The sequence below is a fragment of the Oncorhynchus mykiss genome, chromosome 14, assembly GCF_057628025.1.
Source record: "Oncorhynchus mykiss isolate SJ-2025 chromosome 14, ASM5762802v1, whole genome shotgun sequence".
NCBI classification, from domain to species: Eukaryota; Metazoa; Chordata; class Actinopteri; order Salmoniformes; family Salmonidae; genus Oncorhynchus; species Oncorhynchus mykiss.
The window spans coordinates 31,803,290-31,824,403 of record NC_143035.1 but is presented as its reverse complement, the minus strand read 5'-3'; the positions used below and the strand labels follow the sequence as shown (position 1 = coordinate 31,824,403).

The window sequence follows — 21,114 nt, the reverse complement described above, 5'->3', positions numbered from 1 at the left end:
ATGCTGGAAAAGGCATTGTTCGTCACCAAACTGTTTCTGGATGGTTGGGAGAAGTTGCTCTCGGAGGATGTGTTGGCACCATTCTTTATTCATGGCTGTGTTCTGAGGCAAAATTGTGAGTGAGCCCTTTCCCTTGGCTGAGAAGCAACCCCACACATGAATGGTCTCAGGATGTTGGCATGACACAGGACTGATGGTAGCGCTCACCTTGTCTTCTCCGGACAAGCTGTTTTCCGGATGCCCCAAACAATCGGTAAGAGGATTCATCAGAGAAAATGACTTTACCCCAGTCCTCAGCAGTCCAATCCCTGTACCTTTTGCAGAATATGAGTCTGTCCCTGATGTTTTTCCTGGAGAGAAGTGGCTTCTTTGCTGCCCTTCTTGACACCAGGACATCCTCCAAAAATCTTTGCCTCACAGTGCGTGCAAATGGACTCACACCTGCCTGCTGCCATTCCTGAGCAAGCTCTGTACTGGTGGTGTCCCGATCCCGCAGCTGAATCAACTTTAGGTGACGGTCCTGGAGCTTGCTGGACTTTCTTGGGCACCCTGAAGCCTTCTTCAAAAAAATATAACCGCTCTCCTTGAAGTTCTTGATGATCCGATAAATAGTTGATTTAGGTGCAATCTTACTGGCATTAATATCCTTGCCTGTGAAGCCCTTTTTGTGCAAAGCAATGATGACGGCACGTGTTTCCTTGCAGATAAACATGGTTGACAGAGGAAGAACAATGATTCCAAGCACCACCCTCCTTTTGAAGCTTCCAGTCTGTTATTCGAACTCAATCAGCATGACAGAGTGATCTCCAGCCTTGTCCTCGTCTAAACTCACACCTGTGTTAACGAGAGAATCAATGATATGATGTCAGCTGGTCCTTTTGTGGCAGGGCTGAAATGCAGTGGAAATGTTTTTTGGGGATTCAGTTCATTTGCATGGCAAAGAGGGACTTTGCAATTCGTTGCAATTCATCTGACCACTCTTCATAACATTCTGGAGTAAATGCAAATTGCCATCATACAAACTGAGGCATCAGACTTTCTGAAAATTAATATTTGTGTCATTCTCAAAACTTTTGGCCACTGATTGTAAAGGGGATTAATGTGCTTCATTTTAAGAAGGTATTTGGCCACGTTTAAAAACATATAGGCCTATGGGCTAGGCTACATGAGCTGAGCGACTAGGATTTCAAAAAGTCGGGGGAAAAAGGCATGCTCTGTTTATTACCTTACTGCACACGCTGGGCATCATTCAAGTGATAATACATCTCTCACAAGTGATAGGCTAATATTGTCACCCATCAGACTATTCTTAATTTCATATTTCTTTACATAGCCTATACTAATAATATACAAGTACCTTTGGAAAGTATTCAGACCCCTTGACTTTTTCCTCATTTTGTTAGCTTACAGTCTTATTCTAAAATGGATTCTTGTTTTTTAAATTCTTATTCTTGTTTTTTCCCCCTCATCAAACTACTCACATAATGACAAAGCAAAAACAGGTAATATCACATTTACATAAGTATTCAGACCCTTTACTCAGTACTTTGTTGAAGCACCTTTAACAGCGATTGCAGCCTCGAGTCTTCTTGGGTATGACAATCTTGGCACACCTGTATTTGGGGAGTTTCTCCCATTCTTCTCTGCAGATCCTCTCAAGTTCTTTTAGGTTGGATGGGTAGCGTTGCTGCACAGCTATTTTCAGGTCTCTCCAGAGATGTTTGATCGGGTTCAAGTCCGGGCTCTGGCTGGACCACTGTCATGACGTTGGCCTGTGGGTAAGGTTTATGACCCCCCCCCCCCATAAATTTCTCCCTTTGTCACGTTCTGACCTTTAGTTCCTTTGTTTTGTATTTATTTAGTATGGTCAGGGCGTGAGTTGGGTGGGCAGTCTATGCTTGTTTTTCTATGATTTGGGTATTTCTATGTTTCGGCCTAGTATGGTTCTTAATCAGAGGCAGGTGTCATTAGTTGTCTCTGATTGAGAATCATACTTAGGTAGCCTGGGTTTCACTGTGTGTTTGTGGGTGATTGTTCCTGTCTTTGTGTTTACACCAGATAGGACTGTTTTAGGTTTTCTCACGTTTGTTGCTTTTGTTAGTTATTTCATGTGTAGTGTCTTTATAAATTAAAGAACATGAATAACCACCACGCTGCATTTTGGTCCGCCTCTACTTCACCTAAAGAGAACCGTTACACCCTTCCCTCTCTCTTGACCCTACATAGGGACTCTTGAATAGCCTTTGTTAAACAGAGAGTCTGGGAACATCAAAAGTGGAGGGAAAATAACCATATTTCGGTAATAGAACCAGTTGAAAATATGTGTTGGTACTTAATGAATATGATGTCAGTTCGGTTGTCATCTGAGACATTATGACTGATAACAGGACGACCTAAACTGTATCTGGGAATGTCTACACATTATAATTATCAGATTCACATGGAATTGTGGGCAATTCAAATGTTTAAATATAAAATTATTGGTGAAAAGATTAAATGTAATTTTAGCTTCCAAATGAGAGATTTGGGTTTTCATAAGGTTAGGGCTCTGCTCAATCAGTGGCCCGGCCTACCCCTGTGAAGAGACATGGGCTATAAACTATGAAACACGCCCTTCTCCATCCACTATATAAGCCCTTGACAAAAATGTAACCTCCTGTTCCGGGTACATTAGGATGACGATCCGATGTCAGAAGGATTCAGATAATAACTGTTCCGGGTACATTAGGATGACGATCCGATGTCAGAAGGATTCAGATAATAACTACAGAACGAAGCCAACCTCAGCGTGAGCTTTGGTTGCGAATGGTATGAACTTTGAACTCTTATTCGCTACAGAAGTGATACCTCCTAGCCGTTGAGTTAGCAGTGGCCGCTGTAAACATGGGCTAGGAAAGGACGGACAGAGTATTCCGTCTACCACACAACGACGACACTACAACGTTTCCCGTTCACCACCAGAGACACTCTTCAAAGGACTCTGTTGGGCAACACGGCCTTCCATCTACGCAGCTCAGAGTAAATATTTATTGCATTTTCCTTTTCCAAATGGCCGGTAATTTAGAATGCATAAGATTCTGTATTTACGATAGAGTAGCTGCCTACGACCCGATAGAGACATCGCTTCTCCCATTGTTCTTCAGTCTACCCGCAATTTCACTCAAACCTAGCCCCCTTTTCATCTGTTCCTTCCGCCAGGAACGTTTTCCTTTGACATAATTTGTAATCAAGGTATGATTCATTCTATGTATATGTAATTCTGTGTGATTAGTTAGGTATTTAGTAAATAAATAATTAAACCCAATTTTGTATTGCTGATTCAACTTGTTAGCCAGGGTTCGTGAAGATAACCAAGAATTTACAACTTTCAGATGAGACTGAAATAAGGTGACAATTAATATTGACTGCTATTGATGTAAAATATTACTAGGTCTTTAAGAGTTTATTCGGGAAAATAACAGCTCTATAAATATTATTTTGTGGTGCCCCGACTTTCTAGTTATTTACATTTACATGATTAGCTCAATCAGGTAATATTAATGACAGAGAAAGGATTTTATAGAATAGCATGTCATATAATTTAATCTGGCATAGCCAAAGACACGACACCACTCAAGGACATTCAGAGACTTGTCCCGAAGCCACTGCTGCGTTGTCTTGGCTGTGTGTTTAGGGTCATTGTCCTGTTGAAAGGTGAACCTTCACCCCAGTCTGAGGTCCTGAGCGCTCTGGAGCAGGTTTTCATCAAGGATCTCTCTGTACTTTACATTGTTCAAATTTCGCTCAATCCTGACTCGTCTCCCTGTCCCTGCTGCTGAAAAACATCTCCACAGCATGATGCCTCCACCACCGTGCTTCACTGAAGGGATGGTGCCAGGTTTCTTCCAGACGTAACACTTGGCATTCAGGCCAAAGAGTTAAACCTTGGTTTCATCAGACCAGAGGATCTTGTTTCTCATGGTCTGAGAGTCTTTAGGTGCCTTTTGGCAAACTATTGAGGAGTGGCTTCTGTTTGGCCACTGTACCATAAAGGCCTGATTGGGGTAGGGCTGCAGAGATGTTTGTCCTTCTGGAAGGTTCTCCCATCGCCACAGAGGAACTCTAGATTGCTCAGTTTGGCCAGGCGGCCAGCTCTAGGAAGAATCTTGGTGGTTCCTAACTTCTTCCATTTCGATTACATTGTGTCGGAATATCCTTTGAGTGTGTTGTGGTAATTCTAACCGAAAGGAGAGACAGTATTCTTCAAAACAACTTTATTATAAGATTTGCAAAAATTAAGCAATCAATAACATCCACTCAACACTCAACAACTTGTTGTTAGGAGAGCAGTGGTAGGCCGTCATTGTAAATAAGAATTTGTTCTTAACTGATTTGCCTAGTTAAATAAGGGTTCAATTCAAAAAGCTGATTTAGTTGTCTATGCAGATTTAAGATACCACAATTGTCTGTTCCTTCCTGCATGTTTCCACACATCTAAGTTCTTGCAGATTGAGAAAACAGGATGTCACACACTGTAGTCGCACCCACACAAGACAAGCGTGTATCAAAACTAACAAATGACAATGGACAATTCTCTAATTAAACAACATAATGGGTAATTAAATCATTTACTCTACAGGTGAAATACCATTCTTGATATACACAGGAAACTGTTGAGCGTGAAAAACCCAGCAGTGTTGCAGTTTTTGACATATTCAAACCAGTGTACCAGGCACCTACTACCACAACCCGTTCAAGGGCACTTAAATCTTTTGACCTCTGAATGGCAAACATACACAATCCATGTCTCAATTGTCTCAGGGCTTAAAAATCCTTCTTTAAACTGTCTCCTCCCCTTCATCTACACAGATTTGAAGTGGATTTTAAAAACCCTTGAGTCGATGTCCGTGCCCCCGTGAACATCTAATTAGCATAATAATAAAAAATCTACAGGTGTAAAAATCCTTCTCCTTCCAGATTGAAGTGGATTTAACAGGTGACATCAATAAGTGATCATAGCTTTCACATGAGCTGTAATCAAATACCCGTACTAACATACTGTATACTGCATGCTTAATGATACAGTGGCAAGAAAAAGTATGTGAACCCTTTGGAAATACCTGGATTTCTGCATAAATTGGTCATAAAATTTCATCTGATCTTCATCTAGGTCATAACATAGACAAACACAGTCTGCTTAAACTAATAACACACAAGCAATTATACGTTTTCATGTCTTTATTAAACACACCGTATAAACATTCACAGTGCAGGGTGGGAAAAGTATGTGAACCCTTGGATTTAATATCTGGTTGACCCTCCTTTGGCAGCAATAACTTCAACCAAACGTTTTCTGTAGTTGCGGATCAGACCTGCACAACGGTCAGGAGGAATTTTGGACCATTCCTCTTTACAAAACTGCTTCAGTTCAGCAATATTATTGGGATGTCTGGTGTGAACTGCCCTCTTGAGGTCATGCAACAGCATCTCAATTGGGTTGAGGTCAGGACTCTAACTGAGCCACTCCAGAAGGCATGTTTTCTTCTGTTGAAGCCATTCTGTTGTTGATTTACATCTGTGCTCTTTGTCCTGTTGCACCACCCAACATCTGTTGCATTTCAATTGGTGGACAACCTAACATTCTCCAGCATAATGTCTTGATAAACTTGGGAATTCATGTTTCCGTCAATGATAGCAAGCTGTCCAGGCCCTGAGGCAGCAAAGCAGCCCCAAACCATGATGCTACCTCCACAATACTTTACAGTTGGGATGAGGTTTTGATGTTCGTGTGATGTGCCTTTTTTTCTCCACACATAGTGTTGTGTGTTCCTTCCAAACAACTCAACTGTAGTTTCCTCTGTCTATGTCTGAATATTTTTCCAGTAGTGCTGTGGAACATCCAGGTGCACTTTTGAAAACTTCAGACATGCAGCAATGTTTTTCTTTTGGACAGCAGTGGCTTCTACCGTGGTGTCGTCCCATGAACACCATTCTTGTTTAGTGTTTCAGGTAGTATCGTAGACATGTCAACAGAGATGTTAGCATGTTCCCAGAGATTTCTGTAAGTCTTTAGCTGACACTCTAGGATTCTGCTTAACCTCATTGATCATTCTGCGCTGTGCTCTTGCACTCATCTTTGCAGGACGGCCACTCCTATGGAGAGTAGCAACAGGGCTGAACTTTCTCCATTTATAGACAATTTGTCTTACTGTGGACTGATAAAAAAACATCAAAAATCAAATTTATTTATAAAGCCCTTCTTACACCAGCTGATATCTCAAAGTGCTGTACAGAAACCCAGCCTTAAAACCCCAAACAGCAAGCAATGCAGGTGTAGAATGAACATCAAGGCTGAACATCAAGGCTTTTAGAGATACTTTTGTAACCCTTTCCAGCTTTATGCAAGTCAACAATTCTTAATCTTAGGTCTTCTGAGATCTCTTTTGTTCGAGGCATGGTTCACATCAGGCAATGCTTCTTGTGAATAGCGAACTCAAATTTTGTGACTGTTTTTTATAGGGCAAGGCAGCTCTAACCAACATCTCCAATCTCGTCTCATTGATTGGACTCCAGGTTAGCTGACTCCTGACTCCAATTAGCTTTTGGAGAAGTCATTTGCCTAGGGTTCATTAGCCTAGGGGTCATTAGCCTAGGGGTCATTAGCCTAGGGGTCATTAGCCTAGGGGTCATTAGCATAGGGGTTCACATTCTTTTCCCAACCTACAGTCTGAATGTTTAAATTAGGTATTCAATATAGACAAGAAAAATACAGTAATTTGTGTCTCATTAGTTTAAGCACACTATGTTTGTCTATTGTCTTATGTAGACATCCAGGTAATTCCAAAAGGTTCACATACTTTTTCTTGACATTGTATACTACATACTATATACTATTAGTTCATTTTAGTACACCGTAAACTAATGATATCCTTTCAGTTGAGCGAGCAAGCCCTTTGCCTCTCTACCGGAAGTTTATGCTGTTGCTCTGCAACTTCTTGCAAGCTTGTTAGCATAACAAATTACTAGCTAGACATCTTATAACCAGTGGGGGAACAAGTACTCAAAACTCCTACTGGAGTAAAAGTAAAGATACCTTAATAGAAAATGACTCAAGTAAAAGTGAAAGTCACCCAATAAAATACTACTTGAGTAAAAGTCTAAAAGTATTTGGTTTTAAATATACTTAAGATTCAAAAGTAAAAAGTATGAATAATAAAAACATTCCTTATATTAAGCAAACTAAACGGCACAATTAAAAAAATAATAATTTAATTACGGATTGCCAGAGTCACACTCCAACACTCAGACATAATTTAAACACAAAGCATTTGTAAAGTATTTTTACTTAAGTACTTTACACCACTGCTTATGACTTCATTAACAATGCCCATTAAGAACACAACCACTATACCACTTAGCTAAGCTAAGAATGACCTGAATAATCAAGTCAATAGATTGTGTTTATAAAGCCACTGTGGTTATCTACTCCGATTTCAGAGCACTCTCGTCTGAGTGTGCCAGAGCGCCGAATAACTGACAAATTTATGAACAAAACACCTGTTTAATATGGCAGGTGTCAGTAAACAATTGGCCCAGTGTCGTCCGGGTTTGGCCGGAGTAGGCCGTCATTGTAAATAAGAATTTGTTTTTAAACTGACTTGCCTAGTTAAATAAAACATGTTTTTTAAAAAGTCATCAAAAAAGAATAATTAAATTGTTGCTTGCAGCACAGTTACAGTCAACAACGCTCTGGATAACATGAAAACAGCCTAACCAGCTCTGCTAGGGCGAGTAAAATGGTCAGAGGGAGGTGTTCTCTCATTTGTGTCAGGAAGTAGATCTGAGGTCAGAACGCTCGGATCAACCCTACTCCTCCTCCAGAGTACAGTACGCACTCTGATGCTCCTAATTTACAATGGACAATCTGACAACGCTCTGAATTTACGGACACCCAGAGTGAAATCTGGCACTCAAGATTGAATTAATGAACACACCCTTAGAAGCCAACTAACATTAGGTAGCTAGCTAACGTACAGGTACATGCTGCTGTAATTACATGCTATGCGGTTTGTAAGTAGCATAGTTTTCAAATTGTCAGCCAACGTAAATTAACTTAATCGAAAAGTAATTACTTATTACATTGGCCAACATTTTCTTAACATTTGTCATAATTAGATAAAGCAATGAATTTGTATCGGACTTCGTCTGCATATAGGCCTATGGGCTAGGCTACATGAGCTGAGCGACTAGGATTTCAAAAAGTCTGGGGGGAAAAGGCATGCTCTGTTTATTGTCACAAATAGTACCATTAGTGTGGTTAGTATGAGTATTCAAACACAGCTCTGGATTCACTTGCCCACTCTATGTCATGGAAAGAACAGGTGTCCCCAATGTTTTATACACTCTGTGTAGTTTGTAATGCATAGCCTCCTGGCTAGTGGCTACTGTGACATTCACAGTACTTTTAAGCTGCGAAGCAAGAACGTGACTCGAACCCTTTCGGCTCGTGACATTCCCTTTGCTAAAGTTCATTAAAAAGTGTATGTTCATATGATGTAAATTGACATTTCAGACCGATACTGCCATTCATTGAGAATAAGAAAGAGCCTCTTCACAATTTACTCACACTTTCCTTTCATAGAAAATACCATCGGCTACACATTACTCAAATGTAAACTCACGTACTTGCTATGTCTCGACCGCTTCCTCCGAAGGTATTGTATGACACTCGTCCGACAGTTATCCGGCTTGAAGCAGGGCAGTGTAAACAGAATTGTCTTGTTGAGTCAACACTCCTACAGTATAAATGGTAATAGCAGAACAATGTTTTTGAAACAGCTGAAATGTACAGACATTTTCCTAATAGGTGAGACTTGTTTTATTGTGTTTTTAACAGAAATTGAAGTAACATGCTGTTATATTCTGAAATTGTTGCAGTAACTGCAGGCTGCACTGAGCCATGTTTAGCTCCACCACAAAAACATGTCAAATGTAGATTATACAAATAGGATATCTTTGTTCTATTTATAACCAGTGTTGCCGATTTAGCAACTTTTTCGCTATATATAGCAAGTTTTCAGACTCTTCCAGCGACTGAAAAGATTCTAGCGATAAATTCAGTTGCTTTTCAGGCTGCCTTTGGGGAGTTTTGACACAGAGGGTTTATATGGTTTAGATAGCATTTAGCGACTTTAACCCACTCAATTATGCCAAAAACGAGAGTGGGAGAAGGTGTCTGTGCAACAGAAGTCACAGCAATGGCACACGCACTGGGGATGGGGTGTGCGGCGGGAGAGGGGGAGAAAACGTTATGTTGGTGACTCCGCAGCTGTGCCACACTAGAACTGTAACGCGCTGCATCATCTCTTCCGTAGCGGTCGGGCAGTGTTGTGTAGGCAGCGAAGGTTGCTTGGTTCCTTCATCTGATCAACAGTATAGGCTATGCATCAAATAAGCCTATTTTGCATTGACAAGCAAATATAATCTCCACTACTGTTCAAACAATAAACCAAACAACATTTAACCTTAATAGAATCCACACAAAATTGCATTTTGTTAGGGTTAGGGTTATAGCCTGTAATAACTAGTGATTACAGGCTATTACGAAATGGTAGAAACTGCTGTAGCCAACTAACTTCTATTTTTAGCTGTTAGGGGAATGAATACACAAGCAGCATATCAAACTGGGATACTGTTTTAGGTTACAACGGCAAGATTAAGAATATTTGCGAGGTATATATTTTTATTATTAATCCGATTTTTTTTAAAATCCCACTCCACCCACGTGCACGCATGTAGATCAACAGAATGGAGCATGTAGAAACCTTAACTAACTCCTGACCCTAGTTCCAGCGTAGTTCTAGCGTATGACATTTAAAAAAAAAATATCAGGTCATAAGGTTTTTTCTAAGATCCTGGAAAAACTCCTGGCCCTAGGGAGGGTGGCAACATTAAACCACTTTACACAGGTAGAGACAACAACTGCGAATGGACACAAACTAACAGGGCTGAGCTGGCTGTATGTAGGATTGCATGGTTTAGGGCTTTGCTTCTGTAATTAAAAAGATACTCATACTGTATGTCATCACTATTGTGTTGATCGATTCATTTCAGCCAATCATTTTGGATTGAAAAGGCCTAGGTAGCCTAGCCACCCGAAGTGTGAATATCAACCAAATCTGATCACAGTCACATTTTGTCACAACACAAATCATTTGGCCAATTTTAGGCTATAAATACATTGTTTAGGCCAGTTTCCCCAGATGGGCTCAGAGACAATATGCTTCTCTAGGCTATCTGGATCTGTATTTATCTATTTCATAATTATTATTGTTTTATTTTTTTTAAAATCAGATATTATGTATTTTACCACAATTTTACCATGTTTTCAGTCACAATTAGCTTTTACCACATCTACTGATTTGCATGATATTGATAAAAATGAAGCCAGGTTTGTTGTAAGGTAGTCCTTTTGTAATTTTATATTAGAATGAGAGCATTAATCGTTCATTTTTGATAAGCTAACATTACTTGATGAAGACATGCTGTTATAAAAGCAACTCTGTGCCTTTTTCTTGAAGCAAATGTGTAAGTGTAGCCTACAGATGAGAAAATCAACCTTTTAATTGTCTGCATGTACTTGCTTGTGAATTTTTGCCTTATTCAAGAGTGTAATATGGTTTGGTTCTATTATTCAAGAGTGTAAATGTTTGTCATTGTTAAATAGTTTGTGCTTACTGGCTAGTGGCTACTGTGATATTTACGGTCAATTTGAGCTGCAGACCAGGAATGTCACATGGCCAGCAGCCACAACGAAAGGTTAAGGCAAGGATGTCATGTGAATGGAAACCTAGCATTCTCTTTCTCCACCCCACTCCTCAGACTCCTTCATATATCCTAGTGGTAATGGGGCCTTTCTCTCTGTCCTACTTCTGTGTGTGGTGCATTTCAGGCCGGAAGCTGAGGGGAGCTGGCCCACTGAAAGGAGGAGTGGAGGGGGGAACACAGGCACCTGGCAGAGAGAGGCCTGGAGAGAGGGAAGGGGAGAGGCCTGGAGAGAGGACTGGAGAGAGGGAAGGAGAGAGGCCTGGAGAGAGGACTGGAGAGAGGGAAGGAGAGAGGTCTGGGGGACTACAGTTAGCCACCAATTCCCCACAGGCTCAATGTGAGGATCAATATTTTATTTTACCTTTATTTAACCAGGCAAGTCAGCTAAGAACAAATTCTTATTTTCAATGACGGCCCAGGAACAGTGGGCTAACTGCCTGTTCAGGGGCAGAACAACAGATTTGTACCTTGTCAGCTCGGGGGTTTGAACTTGCAACCTTCCGGTTACCGCTCTAACCACTAGGCTACCCTGCCGCCCGTATGTGAAATATTTTTCTTAACCAGAATGTCATTTTTTCAAATGATCCCTAACAAAGAAAGCAGTTACAACTTAATTCTGAATTTACGACCAACCCTGGATGAAAGGCAGCACATATTCAGTCTCAACTTGTCTAATTTTGTCACATATCTCTTGTCTCAACTCATCTCATCTCATATCCCTCTCTGCAGGCTGTGGTGCTTCGCAGGCTCCCACTCTTGGCCCCTGCCCTAGTCTACGCCCCTCCCTCCTCAACGTCCTGAGTTCCATCGAGCCAGAAATGGTCAACGCAGGCCATGACACCTCCCAGCCAGACTGTTTCACCTCCCTACTGTCCAGCCTCAACGAGCTGGGAGAGAGGCAACTGGTGTCTGTGGTGAACTGGGCTAAAGCCATGCCAGGTAAACCATTCTTCCTGTATTCTACTGTTACCTAACCACTACATGGTACCAAACCTCTAACCCTCTATCTTACTGTTACCTAACCACTACATGGTACCAACCCTCTAACCCTGTGTCCTAACCACTACATGTTACCAACCCTCTATCTTACTGTTACCAAACCACTACATGTTACCAACCCTCTAACCCTGTATCCTAACCACTACATGTTACCAACCCTCTATCTTACTGTTACCTAACCACTACATGGTACCAACCCACTAACCCTGTATCCTAACCACTACATGTTACCAACCCTCTATCTTACTGTTACCTAACCACTACATGGTACCAACCCACTAACCGTTAATCTTATTGTTATCTAACCACTACATGGTACCAACCCTCTAACCCTGTATCCTAACCACTACATGTTACCAACCCTCTATCTTACTGTTACCTAACCACTACATGGTACCAACCCACTAACCGTTAATCTTATTGTTACCTAACCACTACATGGTACCAACCCACTAACCGTTAATCTTATTGTTACCTAACCACTACATGGTACCAACCCTCTAACCCTGTATCCTAACCACTACATGTTACCAACCCTCTATCTTACTGTTACCTAACCACTACATGGTACCAACCCACTAACCGTTAATCTTATTGTTACCTAACCACTACATGGTACCAACCCACTAACCGTTAATCTTATTGTTACCTAACCACTACATGGTACCAACCCACTAACCATTAATCTTATTGTTACCTAACCACTACATGGTACCAACCCTCTATCTTACTGTTACCTAACCACTACATGGTACCAACCCACTAACCGTTAATCTTATTGTTACCTAACCACTACATGGTACCAACCCACTAACCGTTAATCTTATTGTTACCTAACCACTACATGGTACCAACCCACTAACCGTTAATCTTATTGTTACCTAACCACTACATGGTACCAACCCACTAACCGTTAATCTTATTGTTACCTAACCACTACATGGTACCAACCCACTAACCGTTAATCTTATTGTTACCTAACCACTACATGGTACCAACCCACTAACCCAGGTGTGATAGAGAGAGCTGGGGGACAGAGAGCTGGTCTGTGTATGACTGATACCATTGCTGTGGCCTCGGTTCTAGTTTTCTATGTCCTTCCCACCAGAGGGGGCTCTACTCATCACGTATTTTATTCTCCCTGCACTGTGGGTTTCAGACAGCTGCATGTAGAAGACCAGATGTCAGTGATCCAGTCTTCATGGCTGGGGTTGATGATGTTCTCTCTGTGTAGGTTTCAGACAGCTGCATGTAGAAGACCAGATGTCAGTGATCCAGTCTTCATGGCTGGGGTTGATGATGTTCTCACTGTGTAGGTTTCAGACAGCTGCATGTAGAAGACCAGATGTCAGTGATCCAGTCTTCATGGCTGGGGTTGATGATGTTCTCTCTGTGTAGGTTTCAGACAGCTGCATGTAGAAGACCAGATGTCAGTGATCCAGTCTTCATGGCTGGGGTTGATGATGTTCTCTCTGTGTAGGTTTCAGACAGCTGCATGTAGAAGACCAGATGTCAGTGATCCAGTCTTCATGGCTGGGGTTGATGGTGTTCGCTCTGGGCTGGAGGTCTTACACTAACACAGACGCTGGAGAGCTCTACTTCGCTCCTGACCTCATCTTCAACGAGTCAGTACAACTATTGTCTTGCTGAATACAATATTGATAAATCTCTCTCTTTCTCTAGACAATAAATAAAAGGGAAATAAACAATACTAAATTAAGAATAAACATTATACTGAGCCTTTCTTTCAACTTCTGACCCCCCCCTCTCTCGCTCTCTCAACTTCTGACCCTCTCTTTCTCTCAACTTCTGACCCTCTCTGCTCTCAACTTCTGACCCTCTCTCTCAACTGCTGACCCTCTATCAACTCCTGACCCTCTCTCTCAACTCCTGACCCTCTCTCTCTCTCAACTTCTGACCCTCTCTTGCTCTCAACTTCTGACCCTCTCTTTCGCTCAACTTCTGACCCCCCCCTCTCCCTGTCGCTCAACTTCCGACCCTCTCTCTCTCAACTTCTGATCCTCTCTCTCAACTTCTGACGCTCTCAAATTCTGACCCTCTCTCTCTCTCGATCACCTTCTCTCTCTCCCTCTCGCTCTCTCCCTCTCTCTCTCTGACCCTCTCTCTTTTTCTCACTTTCTCACCCTCTATCTCTCTCACCCTCTCTCACACCTTCTCACCCTCTCTCTCTCTCTTTCCCTCTCACCTTCTTACCTATCTGCCTCGCTTTCTCTCTGTCTGTCTCTCTCTACCTACCCCCCCCCCCACCCCCCCACCCCCACCCCAGTCAGAGAATGCGTGTGTCCAGTATGTATGAACACTGTGTCCGGTTCCGTCTGCTGTCCCAGAGGTTCTGTATGCTCAGAGTCACCCAGGACGAGTTCCTCTGTATGAAGGCTCTGCTCCTCTTCAGCATCAGTGAGTCACATCACTGACACACTGACACCAAGTGACTGTATCATTATCTGGTTCAATATCTGCTTATTTATTTGTGTCTGTTAGTCCCTGTGGAGGGTCTGAAGAATCAGAAGTGTTTTGACGAGCTGAGGATCTCTTACATCAAGGAGCTGGATCGTCTGGCCAGCTACCATGGAGAAAAACACCACACACAACGTCTGTTCCAGCTAACACAGCTACTGGACTTCCTACACCCGGTAATATACACTAACCCTGACCTCTGACCCCTAACCAACGCCTGTTCCAGCTAACACAGCTACTGGACTACCTACACCCAGTAATATACACTAACCCTGACCCATGACCCCTAACCTCTAACCCGTACACAACACCAGTTCCAGCTAACACTGAGACTGGACTACCTACACCCGGTAACATACACTAACCCTGACCTCTGACCCCTAACCCGTACACAACACCTGTCCCAGCTAACACAGCTACTGAACTACCTATACCCGGTAATATAGATCTACTATCCCTAACTTTTGACCCCTGACCTGATCAACCCCTCCTGCTTTGGTGGTATTGAAAGTTAACATCTCTCCCCCTGTTCGCTCTCTACCCACCCACCCTCTTTCTCTCCCTCTCTCTTTTTCTTTCTCTCAGATTGTAAGGAAGCTGCACCAGTTCACCTATGATCTGTTTATTCAGGCCCAGTCTCTGCCCACCAGAGTCAGCTATCCAGAGATGATCTCTGAGATTGTCAGCGTTCACGTGCCCAAGATCCTCACAGGCATGGTTCAGCCAATCCTCTTTCACAATGCACCTTGCTAGAGGGTCATCCCATTACAATTCATCCTAAAAGAGGGACAGACAATAACAAAACAATCTGTTAGACATTCAACCCAGGGTCCCCCATTCAACCCAGGGTCCCCCATTCAACCCAGGGTCCCCCATTCAACCCAGGGTCCCCCATTCAACCCAGGGTCCCCCATTCAACCCATGGTCCCCCATTCAACCCAGGGTCCCCCATTCAACCCAGGGTCCCCCATTCAACCCAGGGTCCCCCATTCAACCCAGGGTCCCCCATTCAACCCAGGGTCCCCCATTCAATCCAGGGTCCCCCATTCAACCCAGGGTCCCCCATTCAACCCAGGGTCCCCCATTCAACCCAGGGTCCCCCATTCAACCCAGGGTCCCCCATTCAACCCAGGGTCCCCCATTCAATCCAGGGTCCCCCATTCAACCCAGGGTCCCCCATTCAACCCAGGGTCCCCCATTCAACCCAGGGTCCCCCATTCAACCCATGGTCCCCCATTCAACCCATGGTCCCCCATTCAACCCAGGGTCCCCCATTCAACCCAGGGTCCCCCATTCAACCCAGGGTCCCCCATTCAACCCATGGTCCCCCATTCAACCCAGGGTCCCCCATTCAACCCAGGGTCCCCCATTCAACCCAGGGTCCCCCATTCAATCCAGGGTCCCCCATTCAACCCAGGGTCCCCCATTGATTTTGTCAGTCTCTCTCACTCAGATATCATATGAACATGGCGTAAGTCCTGGCAAAATGTGTAGAATTATAGAAAATTGGCTTTAAAACAGCAAGATTTTCTCTCCACCCCATTGCAAAATGAGTAGAATAGCATGAAATGTGTTTTAAAACTGCAGCATTTTCTCTCTGCCTCATGGCAACATTTGTAGAATTACAGAACATGTGCTTTAAAACCACAACATTTTCTCTCCTCCCCATGGCCAAATGTGTAGAATATCAGGAATATATGCTTTAAAACCAAAGCATTTTCTGCCGTCAAGAGGGGTACCAGTGAAATGTTTTACCCGCGAGGTGGGGGTAAACCTAACCCTGGTTCAATATATCACAAAACACCTTGGAGGTCAAAACTATAACTATGACCTTGTTAGACACCCAACCATTTACTGTACATAATTAGACACAAAGCCATCGATGACATCACATCAAGTCGGTTTTAGGTTGCTTAGATGGCATCTCATGAGGGAGATTTATGTAGACATCACATGCACAGTTGCAGGCTAGCTCAGTGCTGCGCCTCTCATTGAGTTTCTTAAGTTGAAATGATAGCCGACCGGGCAGGCTGCCATAGCAACTAAATTATCCATATAACTTCTTTGTGTGATTAAAAAAAAAAGAAAGTTGGTTCAAGGACATACATCTGTTGTAATAGAAGCAATTATCTGGAACATGATTGTCTTCTAATGTTTTTTTTCTTTTTTTTCTTTGAATATTGACCTGAAGGTATTTACTATATGACAACCATTTACTATAACGGGGGATCCTGCTTTCTGGGAAAAAAAACAGCCTGGCTTCAATGAGAGGTGGCAGTTGGTCTCCCCTGGGTCCCACACATACTCTTCATTTGCGCTGCTAGTCACTAGCTTGGAATCCAAACTGAATATCATTCTGTATTGTTCACTATCCTTCACTTCACCGATAGTCACCAGAATCTATGCCATTGATTACGTTGGATCCCCTGATCTCAAGCTGGGGTTTGATCCTGAATGTGCATCTCAGATTGTTGTTTTTCTCTTTTACTTTTCTGTTTACCATTATTTTCTCTTTCATAGTTTCAGCAAAATGTAGTAAGTAGTACATTACACAATATGTCAAAATAAGACATAATTCTTCTGAAGTACACATCATACTCTATAGACACAGACAAAGAGGTGCCTATAGCTGTTCATTTGACCTTTGTATATAAAACCATATCAAACACAAAGTGTACATGACTTCTGTAAATATGGAATGGATTATATGTTACATATTCTATAAAAACAAATCCGTCTTCTTTAAAATTCGATCTAAAACGAACAAATAAAACAATCTATATTCCACTTCACTGGGGTCCCTTGCTTTATTTAGTGTTTTCCATAGTGTGTCCAGAGGGACTCAGGCATACAGGGTGTGTCCAGAGGGAATCAGGCATACAGGGTGTGTCCAGTGGGAATCAGGCATACAGGGTGTGTCCAGTGGGAATCAGGCATACAGGGTGTGTCCAGTGGGAATCAGGCATACAGGGTGTGTCCAGAGGGAATCAGGCATACAGGGTGTGTCCAGTGGGAATCAGGCATACAGGGTGTGTCCAGAGGGAATCAGGCATACAGGGTGTGTCCAGTGGGAATCAGGCATACAGGGTGTGTCCAGAGGGAATCAGGCATACAGGGTGTGTCCAGAGGGAATCAGGCTTACAGGGTGTGTCCAGTGGGAATCAGGCATACAGGGTGTGTCCAGTGGGAATCAGGCATACAGGGTGTGTCCAGTGGGAATCAGGCATACAGGGTGTGTCCAGTGGGAATCAGGCATACAGGGTGTGTCCAGAGGGAATCAGGCATACAGGGTGTGTCCAGTGGGAATCAGGCATACAGGGTGTGTCCAGTGGGAATCAGGCATACAGGGTGTGTCCAGAGGGAATCAGGCATACAGGGTGTGTCCAGTGGGAATCAGGCATACAGGGTGTGTCCAGTGGGAATCAGGCATACAGGGTGTGTCCAGAGGGAATCAGGCATACAGGGTGTGTCCAGAGGGAATCAGGCATACAGGGTGTGTCCAGTGGGAATCAGGCATACAGGGTGTGTCCAGTGGGAATCAGGCATACAGGGTGTGTCCAGTGGGAATCAGGCATACAGGGTGTGTCCAGAGGGAATCAGGCATACAGGGTGTGTCCAGTGGGAATCAGGCATACAGGGTGTGTCCAGTGGGAATCAGGCATACAGGGTGTGTCCAGTGGGAATCAGGCATACAGGGTGTGTCCAGTGGGAATCAGGCATACAGGGTGTGTCCAGTGGGAATCAGGCATACAGGGTGTGTCCAGAGGGAATCAGGCATACAGGGTGTGTCCAAAATAGAACCGTATAACTTATAGAGCACTACAGGAAACGGCAGAGGGAGCACGCCCCCTATCCACATCGACCGCGGTGGAGAAGGTGAAAAGCTTCAAGTTCTTCAGCGTACACATCATCGATGATCTGAAATGGTCCACCCACACAGACAGTGTGGTGAAGAAGGCTGCAACAGCACCTCTTCAACCTCAGGATGCTGAAGAAATTCAGCTTGGCTTCTACTTGACACAGACTTACAAACTTACAGATGCACAATTGAGAGCCTTAGAAGCTGTACCTTAGAGGCTGCTGCCCTATAGACATAGACATGAAATCACTAGTCACTTTAATAATGGAACACTAGTCACTTTAATAATGTTTACATACTGCTTTACTCATTTCATATGTATTTACTGTATTCTAGTTAATGCCACTACGACATTGCTAGTCCTAATATTTATATATTTCTTTAATTCCATTCTTTTACTTTAAATTTGTGTGTATTGTGAATTGTTAGATATTATTGCACTGTTGGAGCTAGGAACTGAAGCATTTCGCTACACCCACAATAACATCTACTAAATATGTGTACGTGACCAACACAATTTGATTAGACTTTTGAGCCCTCAGGGCTCTGGCCAAATATCCTGCACTATATAGGGTGCCAATTTCTGACTGGATCCCAGTCGTTTTCCATGTAAAGCCTATATTTCTCTTTCAGGTAAGGTGTTACTATCTATTGAAGTATTGAGCTTCATCAATACTTTATCCTGTCCGAGTTCACATTTCTACTTACCAAATAAATACCGTACCTCACTAATAAGTCAGTGTCCTGATTCTAAAAGGTATATTCTATTCAGTGAGGTGATGTGGTTAAATAAATACCTTACCTCACTAATAAGTCAGTGTCCTGATTCTAAAAGGTATGTTCTATTCAGTGAGGTGATATGTTTACATAAATAGAAACATCTGTTCACAACATTACAGATAGAAAGGAACACAATTCCCCGTTTTACCTGAGAAACAATCATCTGTTCACCACAATACATTTCTATCTCATTCTGTCAACAACAACAAAAAACTACGAACGGGGCAGCAGGGAGCCTAGTGGTTAGAGCGTTGGGCCAGTAACCGAAAGGTTGCTAGATCGAATCCCAGAGCTGAGTAAAAATCTGAAAGTAAAAAACTGTTGTTCTGAACAAGACAGTTAACCCACGCTTCCTCCTCCATTATTCTGAGTAAGAAGTTGTTCTTAACTGAATAAATAAACAAAAAAAATGTGCATCCTGAACAGGCCCCAGTGATTGTCTGTTTCTGGGTCTTGTAGTTCTTACTTCTCAGCCCGATAAGAGCCCACAGCAACATAATTAACAACAGCTTGTCTGAGCAGAGCACTTCAGTGATCCACTACAGCCATCTAGTGGACTGTGGTGTTACTGCAACAAGCAGCAAACGAAGACCAGCTGGCAATGCGACTGACAGTCTGCCACATTGATACCAACTGCATTAGTTCTACATGCTGGAATCATCATGAAAATACATAAATTATAATGAAACTGTATTTTCTGATCTCATAACTTTCTTCATGTATTATTCATGAACATGCCTCAACAACCTCTTTCCCTCAATGTTTTATGTTGAAATAATGTATAAGAATATGGTTTAGGGCCGGCTCAAGCCCTAGGCTCTATATTCCAATGTCCACACTGGTACGACACTTAGTATGAAGCATTTCAATGAGCATGTACTCTAAGCTAGGTGGTACAGTAGTACGGAGATTGGAACAGGACCTAAATAGTCTCGTTCAAAACAGCCACTGTCTACAAGTCTGTGTGTTTGTCCCAAATGGCACCCTTTATAGTGCACTACTTACTCTAACCCTTACATAGTGTACTACTTTTGACCAGGCCTCTGGTCAAAGTAGTACACTATATCGTGAATAGGGTGTAATTTGGGACTCACACTCCGACCAGTCTTAACCAGAACCAATGTCACATTGAATCACTCTGTTTCCTGTGGGTTTTAACAGTCCATTTAGTCTCTCTGGTTGTATGAAAAATGAAAAACATTCTTCTTTCTGTTAGTGAAATGTTTTAGTACATCTCTCCACAGAGAGGAGTGACATTACTCTGACTGAAAGCCACTAGTCTATTTTAGTTCATTGGATTGGTTGTCCAAAAGACCCCCACTGTAAAAAACGGAGCTCTGTCAGAGTAACATCCTGCACTACGGCCATGTTAAGTACACACACACACACACACACACACACACACACACACACACGCACGCACGCACGCACGCACGCACGCACGCACGCACGCACACACACACACACACACGCACGCACGCAAACACACACACGCGCGCACGCAGGCACGCACGCAAACACACACACACACACACACACAGTTCGTGCTCTAAGCAACACTCAACAACTATTTGTCTCCTCATAAATGACGCAGAACTAAGAGTGATCGAGCGCTGAAATATCACTTATCTCTAACTATATTCTTTGCAACATTGCCCTTGTGGTTTGACTTTAAAAGGACTGGCGTCTCGTACAGTTAAACTGATCAAAAATAGATGTGTTGACGTCGACAGTTGAACTTTTAGTTTTTAGATTCCATTTGATTTGTGTGTGTGTGTGTGTGTGTGTGTGTGTGTGTGTGTGTGTGTGTGTGTGTGTGTGTGTGTGTGTGTGGTCTCCCAGCCATTTGTACATCAATATTACATTGCCACTGTAGTGGAGGTACTGGAGAGTAGAGACAAACATCATAATCACAAATAACTCTCGTCTTTTACATTCCTATTGGATGTATATTTATATACATATGAACACTTAAAACCCCATGCTCACCAGAGTAGAACATGCAGTAGAAACAGAATCAATGTCCAAGGAGTCGTTCTGACTGGTTATACACTACATGACCAAAAGTATGTGGACACCTGCTCGTCGAACATCTCATTCCAAAATCATGGGTATTACAGTAATATGGAGTTGGTCCCCCCTTTGCCGTTACAACAGCCGTTCCACTCTTCTGGGAAGGCTTTCCTCTAGAT

The 21,114-nt window shown here is 42.8% G+C and overlaps 1 protein-coding gene across 2 annotated transcripts in view; it reads left to right on the top strand.

The window, feature by feature from the left end:
• LOC110489130 (progesterone receptor) overlaps positions 1–17,075 on the top strand; it is a 34,348-nt gene extending 17,273 nt beyond the window's left edge. The window contains exons 4-9 of one of the 2 annotated variants that reach the window (XM_036943312.2): positions 10,931–11,143; positions 11,536–11,745; positions 13,286–13,430; positions 14,093–14,223; positions 14,308–14,459; positions 14,869–17,075. In XM_036943312.2, coding sequence (XP_036799207.2) covers positions 10,931–11,143; positions 11,536–11,745; positions 13,286–13,430; positions 14,093–14,223; positions 14,308–14,459; positions 14,869–15,036 — 1,019 coding nt within the window. In that variant the 3' untranslated portion in view covers positions 15,037–17,075. Of the gene's footprint in view, positions 1–10,930; positions 11,144–11,535; positions 11,746–13,039; positions 13,256–13,285; positions 13,431–14,092; positions 14,224–14,307; positions 14,460–14,868 lie in introns of those variants that run through there. The other variant, XM_090198717.1, reaches the window with a different exon arrangement.
• Positions 17,076–21,114: the final 4,039 nt, after the last annotated feature.